This window comes from Leucoraja erinacea, chromosome 23 (genome assembly GCF_028641065.1).
Source record: "Leucoraja erinacea ecotype New England chromosome 23, Leri_hhj_1, whole genome shotgun sequence".
NCBI classification, from domain to species: domain Eukaryota; kingdom Metazoa; phylum Chordata; class Chondrichthyes; order Rajiformes; family Rajidae; genus Leucoraja; species Leucoraja erinaceus.
In genome coordinates this window covers 11061082-11079255 of record NC_073399.1, presented here as the reverse complement: position 1 = coordinate 11079255, position 18174 = coordinate 11061082, and the positions used below count along the sequence as shown (strand labels likewise).

The following is an 18174-nucleotide window of genomic DNA, read 5'->3' as shown; positions in this document are numbered from 1 at the left end:
GTATCAAAGTTACTCCTCTCTGGACCCGCCCCAGAGCATTAGCTCTGTGTCGGAAGGTTCAAGAGACTAGTCTCAGCTGAATAAAGAATTGATTTTAACAGCAACAAGTGTTTGAGTCAAGTTGACTTTAGATTGAAAGAACTCAGTTTAACACTGGTTTAAATCAAAGGTAGACACAAAATGCTGGAGTATCTCAGCGGGTGAGGCAGCATCTCTGGAGAGAAGGAATGGGTGACGTTTTGGGTCGGGACCCTTCTTCAGACTGATTGAGGGGTTGGGGAAGATAACTGGAAAAAGGAAGGGACAGGACAAGGCCTTGCAAGGGACAGGTGAATGCAGGTGAGGGAGTTTTAAATAGGCAGACTGTTGAGCAAAGGCCAGAAATGAAAGGACAAAAAGTGTGTGATAAGTTGCAAATTGCCATAACCTTGGGATCCCTGATATTTTCATTTACATCCTGTAAAAATTAAAATTATAGTGGGGTGGTACAGTAACACAGTTGGTAGATCTGCTGTCTCACAATGCCAGAGACCTGGTTCGATACTGACCATGGGTGATGTCTGTGCAGAGTGTGTACATTCTCCCTGTGACCGCATTGGTTTTCTCTGGGTACTCTGGTCTCCTTCCACATTCCAAATATATGCAGGTTTGTTTGGTGAATCAATTAGGGTATGAATTAGATACAGTGTGGAAACAAGACCTTCTTGACCACACTGGCCAACATGTCCCAGCTACACTAAACCCACTTGGTCTATTTGGTACATATCCCTCCAAACCTGCCCTATCCATGTAAGCTTATGTAAATTTGCCACTTGTGTGTAGGTCAAGAACTAGTGTGAACGAGTAATCGATGATCGACACGGATTTAGTGGGCCTAAAGATATTCCACACTAGTGGCAAATTTACATATACACCATCTTGTGTGCAAAGATCTTGCTCGTGTGGTTCATTTCAAATATAGCGTGTGAGATGATTGGTTCGCTTTCACCAGCGACGTGCATTTGGCGCAATTGGTGGTTTGAATCTTATAAGATCTTTGGTTTGAATTTCTCTCTGCCCCTCCTGACTGGTGTTGCAGTTTGAAGCCGTCTTTACTTTGTGCTCTTCGATTCTTATTTAACTTTTTACGTGGCAACGTTTTTTTTTAAATAAGTGAGGAAACCTACCTCCTTCCTCACTGGAATCCTTCTCCTGAAATCTTTAATCCAGTGGGCCTAAATTATTTTGTGCCTTTAAAGATTTTATTTTCGTTTTATTATATTTTCTCTTGGAAAAATGAGCTGTCTGTCCCCTCCAGACGGGCTGTTGTCGTCGTCTCCCAACAAAGTGAAGGGGCAGATACAGGTAGGCAACAAAAAAAATCACTTACATCTCTGCTCGTAAGTTTAACCTCTGGCGCATTGTCGTGGAGCGAGGATGTGAAGTAAATTCTGATTCCCCCCCATACTTCTCTGCTTTCTGCTTTCTTTCAGTAAGCGCGCCAAATTTGGGCAGAGTCAGCTGAAATAATTTATTTCTGAAGAAGGGTCTCGACCCGAAACTTCACCCATTCCTCCTCTCCAGAGAGGCTGCTGCTTGTCCCCGCTGAGTTACTCCAGCATTTTGTGCAATAATTTATTGTTTTCCTCTTTTTTTAAAAATAATTTGCAGATCATCTTCGGGCCGATGTTCTCGGGGAAAAGGTAAAAGGATTGATTTTTTTTTTTGTTTCAGCATGTTTAAAATATTTAAGTGCCTATGCATTGTGTAGTCCTGTAACTGCAAGCCATGGCGTGTCTCCTCCTCCAACAACTAGTCTCACTGATTTTCCCGCGTTCACCTACCTCTAACCGCTCATATTTTCGCTCTATTTTATTTTTGTAGCTTAAACAACGGTTTTAACATCGAGTTTCCAGCGTTCCCACTTGTAACTCAGTGATAAACTGCAAGGTTTAATCTCCCCCCTTAATCTCTTTTGTTTAACCTCATGTTCACAAATTATAAGAGTAGAAATAGGCCATTCGGCCCATCGAATCCGCTCCCGTCATTCAATCACGTGTTACTCATCATCAAGATTAATCTCACCACTAATCGTTGCAGAGTTCAGCTTTACATTGCCAAACTCTGGAGTTTCAACCTTAAATCGTTCTGCTTTAAGTCACTTCTTTAAAATCTGCTTTGATAAAACTTTTGATCACATCTGTCCTAAAGGTTCCTTGTGTGGATTAGTGTCATTATTTTTTGGTAACATCTCAGTGTGGCACTAGGTCATTTTTATGTTATGGGGTTGTAGATGTTAATAAAAAGTTTGGATTACATTTTGAACAGTGGTGAGGATTTGCTTGGGCAAAGTTTGCCATCCAGCCACAAATGGAAATACAGCCAAAGGGATTGGTTGACCAAAGTGTCTTAAAAGTGGGTGCAGCATTTTGAGATGTGTAATCCAGAGCTAGTTTTAGACTTTAGAGATACTGCGAGGAAGCAGGCCCTTCGGCCTACTGAGTCCACGCCGACCAGCAATCACCCCGTACACCAACACTAGCCTGCACACTTGGGGCAATTTACAATTTTGCCTGAAGCCAAGTAACCTACAAACCTACATCTTGGAGGGTAGGAGGAAACAGGAAGAATGTACAAACTCTGTAGTCAAAATCGAACTCTGGTGTCTGCTGCTGTAAGGCAGCAACTCTACTGCTGTGCCACTGTACTTATTTATTATTTTATTTATAATGATTATAATCTATTATATATAATTTATTACTAAAGTTTCATTATTATCCTGTGTATCAACGCACAGTGAAAAGTTTTGTTATGCATGCTATCCAAACAGATAAGATATGTTGAAGGGCCAAATGGCCTCCACCTGCACCTATTTTCTATATTTTTTCTATGTCATGCACAAATCCAATCAAGTCAAAATCAAGTGCAGTAGTGCAAAGGGAATGATTCAGAGTGTAGAGTAATTCTCAACATTGGAGCGCATTGTTATGTCAGACATAGAATTTGGCTTTGATCCAAGACGGTTGTGAGCACTGTTACAGATGGATTGACAGTGTAAGGAATCTGAATTAAACAGCTTGAAGATCAAGAAGCCTGGTATTGTAAGTGAGATGGGGTTGATGGGCAGATGGAGCCAGGTGGGGGGGGGGGAGCTTGGAGATAGTTACGGAGGCTGAGGTGATTTGGTGTCGCTCTGGCAGTGGAAGAGGCTGAGAACAGACAGATAGGTGGGGATGGAGAGGGGAGTTGAAATGGGAGTTCAAGATCGCCATTGCGGGCAGTGTGTGGGTGCTTGGCACGGTGACTGCCCATTCTGCGATTGATCTTGCTGATGTAGATTTTGGCAGCAGAAGACCTGAGGCAAAGCTGGCTAACTGACATTAGAAAATAGGTAAGAAGGAACTGCAGATGCTGGTTTATACTGAAGATAGACACAAAGTGCTGGAGTAATTCAGTGGGCCAGGCAGCATCCCTGGGGGGGGTTTGGGTCGGAACCTTTCTTCAGATTTTGAAAACCAGGCTGAAGAAGATTCCAGCGTGAAATGTCATCTATCCATTTTCTCCAGAGATGCTGCTTGTCCCACGGAATTACTCCAGCACTTTATTAGAAAATAGGCATTGACACTGATAAGACGTGTGAACTAAAATCAACTTGGTCTATGATGCTTTGATTAAACTCCTGTTCTCTTCACACCACAGTACAGAACTGATGCGCCGGGTAAGAAGGTTTCGGGTCGCTCGATACCAGTGTCTTTTGATAAAGTACGCAAAAGATAATCGGTACGGCAATGAAGGCTTGGCTACACATGACAGGCAAGTATTGACGGTTGCCTTATAACCAAGAATTGAAGTGAATTGTGCCTCGACTCTCTTTCGCCTTTCCTCCTGTTCCTAATACCTTCCTATTTGGAATAGATAAGGTAGACACAGAGTCTCTTGCCCAGATTAGGGAAATCAAGGACTTTAGGACGTAGGTTTAAAGTGAGGGGGGAAAAATTTAATAGGAACCAGAGGGGTAACTTTTTCACACCAAGGGTAGTGGATGTATGGAACAAGCTACCGGAGGAGGTAGTTGAAGCAGGTACATGGATAGGAAGGATTTAAACGGATATGGGCCAAATGCAGGCAGGTGGGACTAGTGTAGATGGGGCATGTTGTGCCGCAGGGCCTGTTTCCACGCTCTAAGACTTATTGGCTCTATTAAGGAAATGGGTTACAGTGAACCACAGCTTATTTTGTATAGATGGATCAGGATATAAAAATGAAATCAAAGCAAGCTTCTCCAACCTTGGTAGTTCCTTGAGTGGAAAGACTATTCTTGATGTTTCTACTGTCACATCAGATAGTCTACACTCCCTTGATGAGGCAGCACAGTAGGGCATGGGTAGAGCTGCTGCCAAACAGCACCAGAGACTCTGATTGGATCCTGACCACTCGTGCTGTCTGTACAGAGTTTGTACGTTCTCCCTGTGACCACATTGGTTTTCTCCGGGTGCTACGGTTTCCACCCACACTCCAAAGATGTCCAGGTATGTCAGTTAATTGGCTTCTGAAAGTTGTAAATTATCCCTAGTGTGTGTAGGATAGTGTTAGTGTATGGGGTGGCCGCTCATCGGCGCGGACTTAGTGGGCTGAAGGGCTTACCTCCGCACTGTATCTCTAAAGATAAGGAACAGGTCCTTCAGCCCACAATGTTTGTGTTTAAATAATCTCATCTGCCTGCACGTGATCCATATACCTGCATATCTATGTGCCTATCTAAAAGCCTCTTAAACGTCACTATTGTATCTGCCTCCAGTAATATCCCAGGCAGCAGGTTCCAGGCATCTACCTCCGAGTAAGTTTATTTATTTTTTAAACGTACTCTCCTTTTAAACATTGCCCCACTCGCTCTTAGAGCTATGCCCTCTAGTCATTGACATTATCAGTCTGGTGGGGAAAAGGTTCTGACTGTCTATTGCCTCTACATCTATCAGGTCTCTTCTCAATCTCCCTTATTCTTGAAAATCGTGTACTGATGCGAGTTGGAGGTTTTAAAGCTCACCTTAAAGTAACTGACTTGAAAATAAATGAACTGGGAAACGTTGTTTTCGACGATTCTATGTAACATCCTCATGCCTTTTACAGCCACATGAGGTCTATCGGTGGTATCCAGTCAATATTTTCACAACGTCTAATGGAACATACTGCAGTAAAATGTTAGATGTAAAATTGACATATTGACTTCAGAGCCAAAGAAGCACTCACTGTTTCAGGAGCAATTGCTCTTTAAAGAAAGATGTATTGATCAAAGTGAAAAAGGCACAGTGGCATCCCTTTGTGATTAGAGAACTTGATGTTGTTACAAGTTGGGGAGAATGACACACAAGTACAGTGTGCCAGAGATGTTGCCTGACCCGCTGAGTTACTCCGCTATTGTTGTGTCTATCTTGAATAAGTTAATTTGTTTGAGAAAAAGCCAATATAAATGCTTTTCTTTTATGGATTGCCTTGCCTGCATTGTGTGGTACAGGACATTTCATGACTTGACAGAGAGTACATTCAGTAGAAACTACAAAGGCCAGCAGGTTGGTGAGCAATAACCTGGTGAAAAGAGGATGAGTGCTGTTTGCTTTTAAAAAGAAAAATGCAGAGTCGTAAAAAGACTTATTAATTAACAAGGCAGCTCCGTGGTACAGCTGGTAGAGCTGCTGCCCCTCAGCGCCAGAGACCGGGGCTTCGATCCTGACCCCGGGTGCTGTCTCTGGAGTTTGCACATTGTCCCAGTGACCGCGTGGGTTTCCTCCGGGTGCTTCGATTTCAGTCTGACCAGTCTTCGTAGCGAGATGATTTGAGTACAGGAGCAAGGAGGTCCTATTGCAGTTGTACAGGGTCCTGGTGAGACCGCACCTGGAGTATTGTGTGCTGTTTTGGTCTCCTAATTTGAGGAAGGACATTCTTGCTATTGAGGGAGTTCATCAGGTTAATTCCTGGGGTGGTGGGACTGACATATGATGAAAGAATGGATTGACTGGGCTTATATTCACTGGAATTTAGAAGGATGAGAGGGAATCTTATAGAAACATATAACATTCTTAAGGGATTGGACAAGCTAGATGCAGGAAAAATGTTTCTGATGTTGGGGGAGTCCAGAACCAGGGGCTACAGTTTCAGAATAAGGGGTAGGCCATTTAAGACTGAGATGATGAAAAATGGTTTAACCCAGAGAGTTGTGAATCTGGAATTTGCTGCCACAGAAGGCAGTGGAAGCCAATTCACTGGATGTTTTCAAGATAGTTAGATTTAGCTCTTTTCGGGCTAAGGGAATTAAGGTATATAGGGAGAAAGCAGGAACGGGGTACGGACTTTGGGTGATCAGCCATGATCTTATTGAATGGAGGTGCTGGCTCAAAGGGCCAAATGGCCTACTCCTGCACTTATTTCCTGTTCTTAAAAGGTAAAAATTATGAAACCAGAGGAAGGAATCTAGGTGGTGTTGAGGGGAGAATATTAACGATCTGGAGTCAGAGTTGTACATCGTCGAAACGGGTCCTTTGAGTTTATAATAATTTCATATAATTTGTCCAAGTTCTCAGATGGTTTGACATGGTAATCTCACACCTTTTCTGACTCGCTCTCTTTAGTCTTTTCAGTTTGCACACCTTCATTATCCCTTGGTTGGGGCTGTTATTGCAATGCCTCAGTGGTTTGAAACTGCTTCTTTTACATCACATTTGATGACCTTTTGTTCTCTTTTCCTGTATAGATTCACAATGCAGGCGGTTCCCGCGACAAAGCTGAGCGAAGTTCATCACGAAGCTTTGAAATCTGCCGTTATTGGAATTGATGAAGGGCAGTTTGTAAGTAAAGTCGACGGTACTCATTTCATTTTAAACCTAAAGTGTGCAGTGTATTTAAAAAAAGTCCAGTTATTCAAAATCGTTCCACTGAATCTTAGATCAAAGTATTTTCATTCTATTAAGCTCGGATTGAAAAAAACCTTTCTTAATTGAACATTTCAGAAGGATAATGTGACTTGCAGAGGCTGTTTCATACACTAATAGTTTAACTCCTCGGCTTTCTTCCCCCAATTGTGTACCAAGCTGTCAATGCTAGGCTGCAAATTTGTGGCATTAGCCAAGAATCTGATCCTAATTATTTCAGATATCTAGCTGGCCTGATTTCTCTCCCCCAGTTTACAAATTGTACCACACTGGAGGCTACATTAGGCAACTGGTGATGTCTATTCACGGTCCAGTCTTGGACCTGGAACTGAATTTTCCTCACTGCTTCTGCCTTGGAATGAATGAATGATACTTTATGAATGAATTATACATTTTCTAATGTAACCTACAATGATTGAAGAGCAAGTAGTGGATTGACCACGTTTTTTTTATTAACACAAACTTAGTGTTTTGCAAGATGAGAGGGGCAAAGTTTAAAGTGGATGTACGGGGGGGACTTTCTTTTGACACAGAAGGTGGTGGGTGCCAGGAACACGCTGCCGGATGGAGGCAGATACACGTGGAGATGCAAAGAATGGAGGGATATGTATTATGTGCAGGCATATAAGAGTTTGTATTAGCATCATGCTTGGCACAGGCATGCAGCACAGTGGGCAGAGGTAGAGTTGTTGCTTCACAGCGCCAGAGACGCAGGTTCAATCCTGACTACGGTTGCTGCCAGTGTGGAGTTTGTACATTCTCCCCGTGACCGTGTGGGTTTTCACCAGGTGCTCCGGCTTTCTTCCCTCACTTCAAAGACGTACAGATTTGTAAGTTAATTGGTTTCAGTAAAGATTGTAAATTGTCCCTAGTGTCGGATAGTGCTGGTGTACAGGGATCCTGGATGGCATGGACTTGGTGGGCCGAAGGGCGCTAAACTAAACATTCCTGTTCTTGTGCTGTACTGTTCTATGTGGCTATATGCTTAAATAACTTCCTTTCTCAAGTTTCCAGATTGTGTTGAATTCTGCGAGGAAATGGCCAACAACGGGAAGACGGTGATTGTAGCGGCTCTGGATGGAACCTTCCAGCGGAAAGTAAGTGGAGACCGAGAGAAAGGGCAAGTGAACTTTGGGTTGGAAATCCCACTGGGGGTCATGTTGTGCAAACTCAGCTGCCCCTTCAGTGCAATAGCCCTGGCTTTAACACCAGCCACGCTGCACTTGATGTGATGTTGCCTTGGGCAGGATAGTGATAGTTTTCATGAATTATCCTCGGAGATAAGTATAAGTAACGAATTCTTGGAGGCGCAAGGGACCATGGAGCGAAATTGGGCAAACTGATGGAGGAACTTGGCAGGTCGGGCAGCATCTGTGGATGGATATCAGTTTAGTTTATTATTGTCATATGTAACGAGGTACAGTGAAAAGGGCTTGTTTTCTTGGACTGGATAGCAAGCAAAAACTGAATACAATCAAGCCGTCCACAGTGCACGCATAAAGGGTACAACATTTAGTGCAAGATATAACATTGAAGTCCAATTATAGATGGTTCAAAGGTAGATAGGAGGCCAGGATCACATTCCAGATGATGAGGGAGACCTTTCAGTTGCCTGGTGTTATCTGGGAAGAAACTGTCCCTGAATCTGGAGGTGTGTGTTTTCACATTTGTGTACCTCTTGCCTGATGGGAGAGGGAGTGACTGGGGTGAGACTGTTCTTTGATTAGGGTAATAGATACAGATTAGGTTAGATGGCGGTATTAGATGGCTCTTGTTGTGGGATGGGCCCAGTGAATGTTGTACGTGAGAGTGCCAAGATCTAGACCATGAGTCGGCAACCTAGGGCCCACGGACCGGGGCCAGCCCCTAACCCGAAATCATCCGGCCCGCAGGAATATTTTATTTATTTATTTTTTTTCCCCCCAATTCGTTTTCGCGACCTGGGAACTGTAGCCAGTCCTGGGGACATGAGCTGATCTGGGGACTGCAGCTAGTCCCGGGGTGCGCAGGTGACCTGGGCGCTACAGCCAGTCCCGGGGCTGGCAAGGCGATCTGGGAACTGCAGCCAGTCCCAGGGCACGCGAGGGACCTCATTGAAAAACACGTGAAAACTAATGCAAAAACAACACCAAGTGTCACACTATGGTGATCGATGTGGCCTGCCATCCACTCACAGGCATGGGTCCTGGCCCCTATGCAGAACAAGGTTGCCAACCCCTGATCGAGACATTGTTTTCAGTATGTGGTAGGTTTTTTTAAGCAATTCTGTTTCTCTCTAGGCTTTTGGCAACATTTTGAACCTGGTACCACTGGCAGAGAGCGTGGTGAAGCTGAGCGCTGTTTGCATGATTTGTTACCGAGAGGCTGCCTACACCAAGAGGCTGGGAGTCGAAAAGGAGGTTTGTCACTGTTCCTGCTCTGTCCGAGTTCATGGCTTTGAGTTCTTCCCTTGCGGAAATCTCGGCTGTTGAGATCCACTCATCATGGTGTCAATGGACCGCTTGTCAACCGTGAGCTCAGCAACGTGTTGTGAATCGGGGCAAGGAAGGGACCAATGCCGAGGGGTTGTGGAACCGATCAGCATCCACGTCTGTCGTGGTGAGGTGTCGGAGAGCTGGTGGAGTTACTGCTATTTCATAGCATTGTGAAAAGCATGAATGCTCCTCCTTGCCTGGAGTTCACCCACTGCTGCCTTGACTAAGGGGCAACTAGGTTGAGATCTCGGCTTAGTAACAAGTGAAACTTAATAACATTGAGAGCAGTTTTGGGCCCAATATGTGAGGAATGATGTGCTGGCATTGGAGGAGGTCCAGAGGAGTTTTATGTAAATGATCCCAGTAAGGGGTTGGGTTAACGTATGATTGGCGTTTGGCGGCACCAGGCCTGTGCTCGCTGGAGTTTAGAAGGATGAGGGCGGACCCCCATTGAAGGTTTACTCTTTCATTCAATCATAGGCGATCTATCTTTCCCTCTCAACCCCATTCTCCTGCCTTCTCCACATAACCCTTGACACCCACACTAATCAACTATCTGTCAATCTCCACCTTAAAAATACCAAATGACGGCCTCCACAGCCATCTGGCAATGAATTCCACAGATTCGCCACCCTCTGACGAAAGAAATTCCTCCTCATCTCCTTTTGAAAGATACGTCCTTTTATTCTGAGACTGTGCCCTCTGGTCCTAGACTCTCCCACTAGTGGAAACATCCTCTCCGTATCCACTTTATCCATGCCCTTCACTATTCGGTAAGTTTCAATGAGGGCAACCTTCATCCTTCTAAACTCCAGCGAGTACAGGCCCAGTACCGTCAAACCAGTGGCTCATCACACGTCCATTATTGGTGGGTACCATTGTTGGTACGTATGACAATGAAACGCTCTCAACGTTAACTCCTCTCATTGTTCCTCCAGGTCGAGGTGATTGGAGGCATGGACATGTATCGGGCCACATGCAGGCGCTGTTATTTTGCAGAAGGTAACTTGCCCGCCCAGAAGGATGACAAAGAAAATGAGGTCTCTTCACGGCCAGTAAAGAACGGACACATCTTGCCTTCAAATTGTTCCCCCCTTGGGGACAAGGGCAAATTGACAAGGAAACTCTTTGAAAATTTGCAGCCTTCTTCCGCGATGGCCAGCCACTGTTCCTGAAGTCTGCCTCGGGTGCCACATTTGCTATAGCTTGCCCTTTTACCTTCTGAAGTCTGGACGGTGGTGGAGGCTGCTTTAATTTCTTGGTTTGTTAATTGCTTCAGCTTCTACGTACTGGCGACGGACTGGGTCCAAAGCTCTCTGTTGCCAATGCAGCTTAAGCAAGCAGTGAGTAGAGACTCTGAAAATCACCCTGTTCGCAAAGTAGTTGTGCAACAAGAACTAATTGTCAGCTTATTAATGAGGGAAAAAATGTGGATTAAGAATCGCGTTAATTATTATGCAGACTTCTTTTTCAAAATGGTCACATGGGGGGTTTGCAACAAATATCGGTGCCATAAAGTCATTAATCAATCTTCCAGTCAAAAATGCATTTGAGGTTCCATTGTTAGTGTGATTGTTTTAATTTATGGTCGGCAATTATCAACACTCGAGACCATTAATGATGCCGCAGAATAGGGCTGAGAGGAGGAAGAAAACTATTTTCTAACTGGAGACACTCATGCTACACACAGTTTGAGATTTTATATTAAAGCTGAAAATATTGAAAGCAATGGCTTCAAAGGTCGTGAATGTATAATCCTAATTTGACATGAGTGTGACTTCAGAATCAACTGGATGCCAGAGGTGTCGGTAGGCAGGAACATGTGAAAATGTTCTGAGTTAATTAAAATTAATTCCCATTCCATTTTTAATTCCTCCTGGGTCGTATGTTGCATCTTAACAAGATGTCTCATCACCATCCCCAGCTAAATCCATCATTACCAGCATCTGAAGTGGCTTATAATTGATCAATACTTCAGCCACATGTGTACAGAGGATAAATAGCCTGTTGACAAGTGACTCATTTGATATTTTTCCCAATCCAATTAATGCTACAATGCTATAATAGTATATTCTGTACTGTTATTTGTTTTGTACGTGTGCATCAGCATCATCGTGCTCCTGTACAGTTTCTGACTAGATAACATGCAAATAATCACTTAGAAATAGTTATTTTTAGTTTAGTGATACCGCATGGAAATGGGCCCTTCGGCCTACCGAGCCTGTACGCTAACATTAGGCACAACTTAGAATTTTTATCCAAGGCAAATTAAGTTACAAACCTGTACGTCTTTGGAGTGTGGGAGGAAACCAAAGCAACCGGGGGAACAGCATACAAATTCCGTACAGACAGCACCTGTTGTCAGGATCATACCCAGGTCTCTGCCGCTGAAAAGCAGCAACTCAACCGCAACGCCACTGTGCTGTCCTGTTATTATACTAGGCAATGCCCTAGTTTATATAAGTTAATGATCATGCCTTCAATCTCATTCCACAAGATGAGGAACCAAAGTGAAACTGAAGTTATAGAGACGTGTAGCTCAATGGTTGCCTGTAGTTTTGTGCGGCACGGTGGCGCAGGGGTAGAGCTGCTGCTTACAGCGTCAAAGACCCGGGTTCGAACCCGACTATGGATGCTTGTCTGTACAGGGTTTGCACGCTCTCCCTGTGACCGCATGGGTTTTCTCTGGGAGCTCCGGTTTCCTCTTGCATGCCAAAGACGTGCAGGTTTGTAGGTTAATTGACCTTGGTAAAAATGTAAATTGGTCCTATTGTTGGTGTGTGGGGGTTGCTGCTCGGCACAGACTCAGTGGGCCGAAGGGCCTGTTCCATGTTGCATCTCTAAACTAAACTAAAAGCCCTTGATTTGAAGGCGCAGTTCAATGCAAGTGAATGTGTTAAGGCAACTGCAGTTTAACACCAGCTCATTTAGAATACTTCCTTGCTGGCTCGCTATTCCTGGTCTGTATGCATCAGACGTGCGGGTCTGAATATGCTGTATGACTAGGCCTATAATGGGGAGTCCAGGAAGTATGTAGAGGCTTTCATCAGAGGAAGCACACTTGTTCATACAGCTAAACCTGATCGGTCTTCGCTGTAATCGGCAAGAGATTGAGCCAAAAGGTTGCTACGTTTTTGTAATTCAATTATTGCACTCGGCTTCTAAAATATAAAGTCAGTAACACCTGCCACCACTTTCAAAAAAATGTGTTTATTAGTGCAGCAGTTTTGACTCGTTGATCAGTGGCCAATTGTTTTGTGTGCTTTTGATAGAATAATATATATTGCCACGCAAACTCAAATACAACTTCACAATGAACAGGCATCAGTACACAATGCTGTTGTAAAAAGATCCATGCCAGCTTATCAAACATTTTCAAAATTTTAATCTTTGGTTCAAACATTAATGTGGAAGAAATGTTTCGTTTGAATACAGCCCATGTGATTTTGATATAGATTTTTTTTTAAACTAACAACCAACACCCTTTGTCCACATTAACTCAGCAACTAACCAAGGGCATTAAAATGCATTGCTCAATCATAACGTGAAGTGAAAGTAAAATGCAATACAGTGAATTAAAAGTACCTGTATAGTTTTATTTTCCCCTATCCTTAAAGCACCAACCCCGCGTACTGTCATTGTGCAGAGTTGAGTTGAACTGTAGCCATGCACTTGTACTTTTCTATCATAGGAAGTTGGCCTGAATAGTTTAGGGATACAGCGCACTCGAATCCATGCCGACTAGCGATCCTGTACATTAGCACTATCCTATACACACTGGGGACAATTTACAATCTTTACCAAAGCCAATTAACGTACAGACCTGTACGTCTTTGGAGTGTTGGAGGAAACCGGAACCATCGGAGAAAACTCACGCGGGTGACGGGGAAAACGTAGACTTTGTAAGGTCGACGCCCGTTGTCAGGATCTAACACGGGTCTCTGGCGCGGTGGAACAGCAACTCCACTGCTATGCCGCCCAAGCCGACAGCAAGTGGGTTTCTGGAAAGGCTTCAGAGGTGAAAGCTTGGGTCTAAGAAAGGAGCAGAAGCTTCAGACTGCAAACCTAAAGGAGAGGAGCACTCACAAAACCAGAAGGAAGCAGTCTTTCACCACTTGCTTTTTGGCATTGCTCAATAACGAGCCAGATATATAAGGCACGTGCACCATAGTGCTGACCAGACTGATCAAAGTGCAAATATTCAGCATTAGCTCAAGCTATAGTAGTGGAGGTCAACTCTGGCCATTGCACTGTGTGTCCTATGCTACACTCTAAAGATCTCATATATGCAACTGGTGGAAGATCAGGGATTTTAGCTTTAGAAAGAACATTTGGCACCACAAGATAATGGGGAAACGTGGCCGATTCATCCCGCCCCGTCACACACTAGCTCAGTTCCAGCCAGGGATTCGACACTTAAGCCAGCAATTAGTCTGGAGAGGCACAAAATCCTGGAGTATCTCAGGCAGCATCCCCTGGAGAATGTGGATAGGTGATGATGTTTCAGGTTGGGACCCTTCAGACCGATACCTCCAGCCTGTCAACTCTTCAACTTGTACTTTGCGACCAATATCTAACTCGTTGAACGTGCAGGCGGTGCCAGATATGGTAGTTTAATTAGTTATTTACATTCAATCAGCATACGCCACAGTGAAGCAAAAGCAAAATAACATCAGCCCACAATTTAAAGCCCCATTTTCAGTAGTTCACACAACATGAAGAATACAAAACCATCCTTTTACAAAAAAAAGTGGTTGCAATAGCAATTATAAAGTTCTACAACCAAAAAAAAAAAATAATTCTCACAAATGAAATAAGTAATCACACTCCCATGACTGGGTCACACAAGTTGTGCAGATGGACATTTTTATGCCTGGACTATTTTGTCCTTGCCGCCCCATTGATCCACCCAGTCCGGAATAATGTTTGGCCGAGATTTACTTTGTACAAAAAAACATCCCAAGGAGAGATGGGAAACATACAAGTCAAAATAGGAAGTGCAGGAAAACAGTGGGCAGCCTCTCTTCAACCAGTAGTGGTGCTTGCACGAAAGGACACAAAGTGCCAGGGTAACTCAGCGGGTGAGGCCGCATCTCTGGAGGACAAGGACAGGTGACGTTTTGGGTCGAGACCCTTCTCCAATCTGAACAAAGGTCTCGACTCCAAAGCGTGTTCAATCTGAAGACGGGTCTCGACCTCAAACACTGCCCATCCCCGTTCTCCAGAGATGCTGCCTGACCCGCTGAGTTACTCCAGCACTTTGTGTACCAACCAGCAACAGCAGTTCCTCGTTTCTACATTATGATGCTGGCACAATATGAGGATTTTGGAGGGAGCTTCTATTCCGAGTTGATAATTCCGATCTTTTTGTTAATCCATACACACAGCTGGTGAACAGAAGATATTTGATATTCACACAACAAAATGGGTGCAGCCTTTCCCCACAACTGGAGGCTGGGGTGGAGAGGGGGAAGGTGAAAACAGATGGCTTAATTAATGTGAGCCAACCAGTGAACAAGCAATCCCAACACAGACTCAGATGGGGGGGTCACGTTCATCAGCGGATAAGATCCACCACCGATACTTTAGTGACTAGAAGGCAGGAGAGTAACTGCAACTTCCAGCTGCTCATCCAGCCTGAGGCAGCGGGTCAAACAAAACAAATGTCCAGAAGATCGGAAAGAACATTTACACAGCTCTCCCAAACCTCAGCAGCATTCATGAAGACGCCTTGCCGTCAACGCAGTGCGGTTTGAAATGCCCTCAGTGGGACAGCGAGGGTACCATTTTGTGCACGCAAGTTTCCACATTCAACAGTGGAAGTGTGGTCAGGCTCAGTGTGTAGGAAGGAACCGCAGATGCTGGTTTACACCTTCAGACAGACACAAAATGCTGGTGTCACTCAGCGGGACAGGCAGCACCTTCAGACTTCCAAAGAAGGGCCTCGACCCGAAACGTCACCCATTCCTTCTCTCCAGAGATGCTGCCTGTCCCGCTGAGTTACTCCAGCACTTTGTGTCTATGTGTGTGTGTTATTGATTGAAGAGTGAAGATAGGGTTATCTTGATGCTTCAGCCAATATTGGCCATGGAAGGGGTGGGTGGAGGCAGATAAAACAGAGATGGCACAACTCCAACTCTCACCACCTCCATTACAAAGAGAACTTATAAACTCCTTAAAATCTCCAGGACTTTTGAATAAAACCCATAGCTCCTATGCCATGCATGTCCAACATGATTCTCCACTGTGTACAGCCTTCATGTTACTTCTCTAGCTCCTAACCCAACCATAACATGACATAACCCATTTCCCTATGCCATCTAAAGTGGACACACACACACATAGAGGGTGGCCAGTGCTAGCCCAAGTTGTGATGCATGCCACATACCTACAAACAAAGAGTGCTCACTCCAGAACCCAACCTAATAAAGATGCCCACAGGTGCACCAACGCACCTGAAAATCTACAAAGGCACGGTAAATACGCACTCCGTGTTCACCATCCCCATTGCCATGTTAATAAACGCAAAATAGGCAAGCATACTTTTTTTTTATCCAAGCAGATTAAAAAAAAACAAATAAAGTCCCACTGCCGTTTGGTGCATTCCCTCATATTAAGAACGCAACTGGTTTAGGACACAACAAACTGAACCATGATCAGTGGAGGTTCGACTGCTCAAAGCTTCCAGCAAAATAAAAGTTAAGTTCCCAACGAAAGCACAGCACAAAAGTGACCCACTGATCATTTCCCAAGCGATGTACAAATCATGTTGATATAGACCCCGCTACCTATATAAGAAAGAACTGCAAATGCTGGCTTAAATTGAAGGTTGACACAAAATGCTGGAGTAACTCAGCGGGTGAGGCAGCATCACTGGAGTGAAGGAATGGTTGAACCGAAAAGTTGCCCATTCCTTCGCTCCAGAGATGCTGCCTCACCCACTGAGTTACTCCAGCATTTTGTGTCTACCTTAGACCAGCTACCTGCTGTGTTTACCTTTTGATTTTATCAAACATGCTTGCAATATTTGGCCTTTCTAAATTGATGCTTCATTTGGGATTATTTTGAATCAAACACACAATTCATTGGATTAGTTATAAATCATAACTTAATTTGAACGATGGATGCGCTCAATTTCCTCAGGATTTTTCCCAATCACTGCACAAATGTTCATGAAGCAGAGACTTTAAAATTCAACATCGAACCTCAACTTCCTCAACAGATTTATTTGGCCGAATATTTCTTGGCTTTATCTCCTGAACTGTAGGGGTGAATGGAATCTCGTTTCCACAGGGTGAAAGTGTTTATAAAAGCCACATACGCGCCTGCAATTTGTCACGATTTCTCTCAAATATCTATGGGAACTCTTGGCAGTGGTATTTCGGGGAAAAACAGGGGAGAAATTTATGAAGGCTGTTTTATCTCATTTCAACTATTCCCATCGAGCTACAATGGAACAGAAGGAAACGTTACAATAACTTCCATCTGTCAAAGCCATTAGCTGGAGAACAGTTGTGAGGATTCAGGGTTGGTGTCTGCTTGGACAGTATAATGATAAGCATTCGCAGTGTCAGGAATGGAGGTAATGACAACATTCCTCTGGAAATACCCACCATGAGAACACAAATTTGCCCTCTGCAGCCGGAGCTCAGGAACTCCTGCCTGGCCGGAGCCAGCAGTTTCACTCCCATTCTTTTCCGAGGCCTACTTTGCGGGCCGGCATCACAGCCTAGGCCGACCGTTCCCATATCGTTGGGACCCCTCTCGGTGGCCATGACCTATCCGACAAAAGGGAATATCCAGATAAGATCTGGAACCAAGGGTGCCGGAAAATCAGTGGTAGACCTGTATCTTGTGGCATGGTACCTAGAAGACTGGGCTTGCTACTTCTAATATCACTGGGTCTAGGCTTGTTCACCTGGACAGCTGTTACTGACAGTGGAGAAACAAGGAACTGCAGATGCCAGTTCACAAAAAAAAAGATACAAAGTGCTAGAGCCACTCAGCAGGTCAGACAACATCTCTGGATAAGACTGAAGATGGGTCCCAACCCGACACGTCGCCTGTTCCTTGTTCTCCAGAGATGCTGCCTGACCCGCTGAGTTACTTCAGCACTTCGTTCTTTTGTTTTGTTACTGGCAGTGTGGCCTTGGACAGGGCTTGGAACTGGTGCCGAAACAGGGAAGCTTCGCGGAGATATGCGTCAACGTTCCTGGCATTTGAAAAATTAGGGACACAGCAGGAAAAGTGGGAGTTGGCGAGTTATGGATGTATGCAGAGACTGACCTTAAACTTGGTCAATCAAAGGCTAAGAAAAGAATGGCCACGAGTTCTGAAGGGTTCATTTTAATCTCGCCTTTATCAGGCAACCCTAATGATTAATACTAGATCACATGGAGACCACCAACAGCACCCAAATCATGATCCAGTGCCATTCTTTCCTGTCCGAGTTGGATTTATTCATTGGGAAGCAATTGGATGATTAATCTCTGTTGGGAAAAGGTTATGTATTTAGATGAACAAGACCTTGCATTGAAAGACTAGCGTTGGGAAAGAGGTGGGAAGGGGGGGGGGGGGGGGGGGGGGGGTCAAGGGATCTTCCCTCCATCCCATGCTCTCCTCCATTTACCTGTGGTAGGCAGAAGCTAGGCACAGCCCTGTTTCCTTTTCACAGGAGGAGCGGGAGTGTTCACAGGGGACCCCTCGGTGACCAGTGGTGTCAGAAGAATCTCGGTGTGGGGGAAGAGGGGGTGGGGGGGGGGGGGGGGGGGCTGAAAGGCCAGAGGGGAGAAAAACAA

At 44.6% G+C, this 18174-nt stretch overlaps 2 protein-coding genes and 1 long non-coding RNA gene across 3 annotated transcripts in view; 1 reads left to right on the top strand and 2 right to left on the bottom strand.

Moving 5' to 3' along the window:
- afmid (arylformamidase) overlaps positions 1–1644 on the bottom strand; it is a 44484-nt gene extending 42840 nt beyond the window's left edge. Inside the window, exon 1 of the mRNA XM_055653858.1 lies at positions 1370–1644. Within this exon, the coding sequence (XP_055509833.1) occupies positions 1370–1401 (32 nt within the window). The 5' untranslated portion in view covers positions 1402–1644. The remainder of the gene's footprint in view (positions 1–1369) is intronic.
- tk1 (thymidine kinase 1, soluble) lies at positions 1030–11105 on the top strand. Its single transcript, XM_055653860.1, has 7 exons — positions 1030–1344; positions 1651–1682; positions 3679–3792; positions 6725–6818; positions 7910–7999; positions 9182–9301; positions 10315–11105. Exons 1-7 carry the CDS (start codon positions 1276–1278, stop codon positions 10549–10551), a joined length of 756 nt encoding a protein of 251 aa, XP_055509835.1. The 5' UTR covers positions 1030–1275; the 3' UTR covers positions 10552–11105.
- A 1462-nt stretch (positions 11106–12567) lies between these two features.
- LOC129708230 (uncharacterized) lies at positions 12568–18133 on the bottom strand. The gene is made up of 2 exons (XR_008725308.1): positions 15381–18133; positions 12568–15277 (listed from the first exon to the last, which is right to left on the bottom strand). It is a non-coding gene; the product is annotated as an uncharacterized LOC129708230 (long non-coding RNA).
- Positions 18134–18174: the final 41 nt, after the last annotated feature.

Excerpts from the sequence above, each read along its gene's own strand:
- tk1 (XM_055653860.1), top strand. The coding sequence starts at position 1,276 with ATGAGCTGTCTGTCCCCTCCAGACGGGCTGTTGTCGTCGTCTCCCAAC. Across the intron at positions 1,345-1,650 it reads AAGTGAAGGGGCAGATACAG|ATCATCTTCGGGCCGATGTT; the intron begins GTAGGCAACAAA and ends AATAATTTGCAG. Across the intron at positions 9,302-10,314 it reads GGCTGGGAGTCGAAAAGGAG|GTCGAGGTGATTGGAGGCAT; the intron begins GTTTGTCACTGT and ends TTGTTCCTCCAG.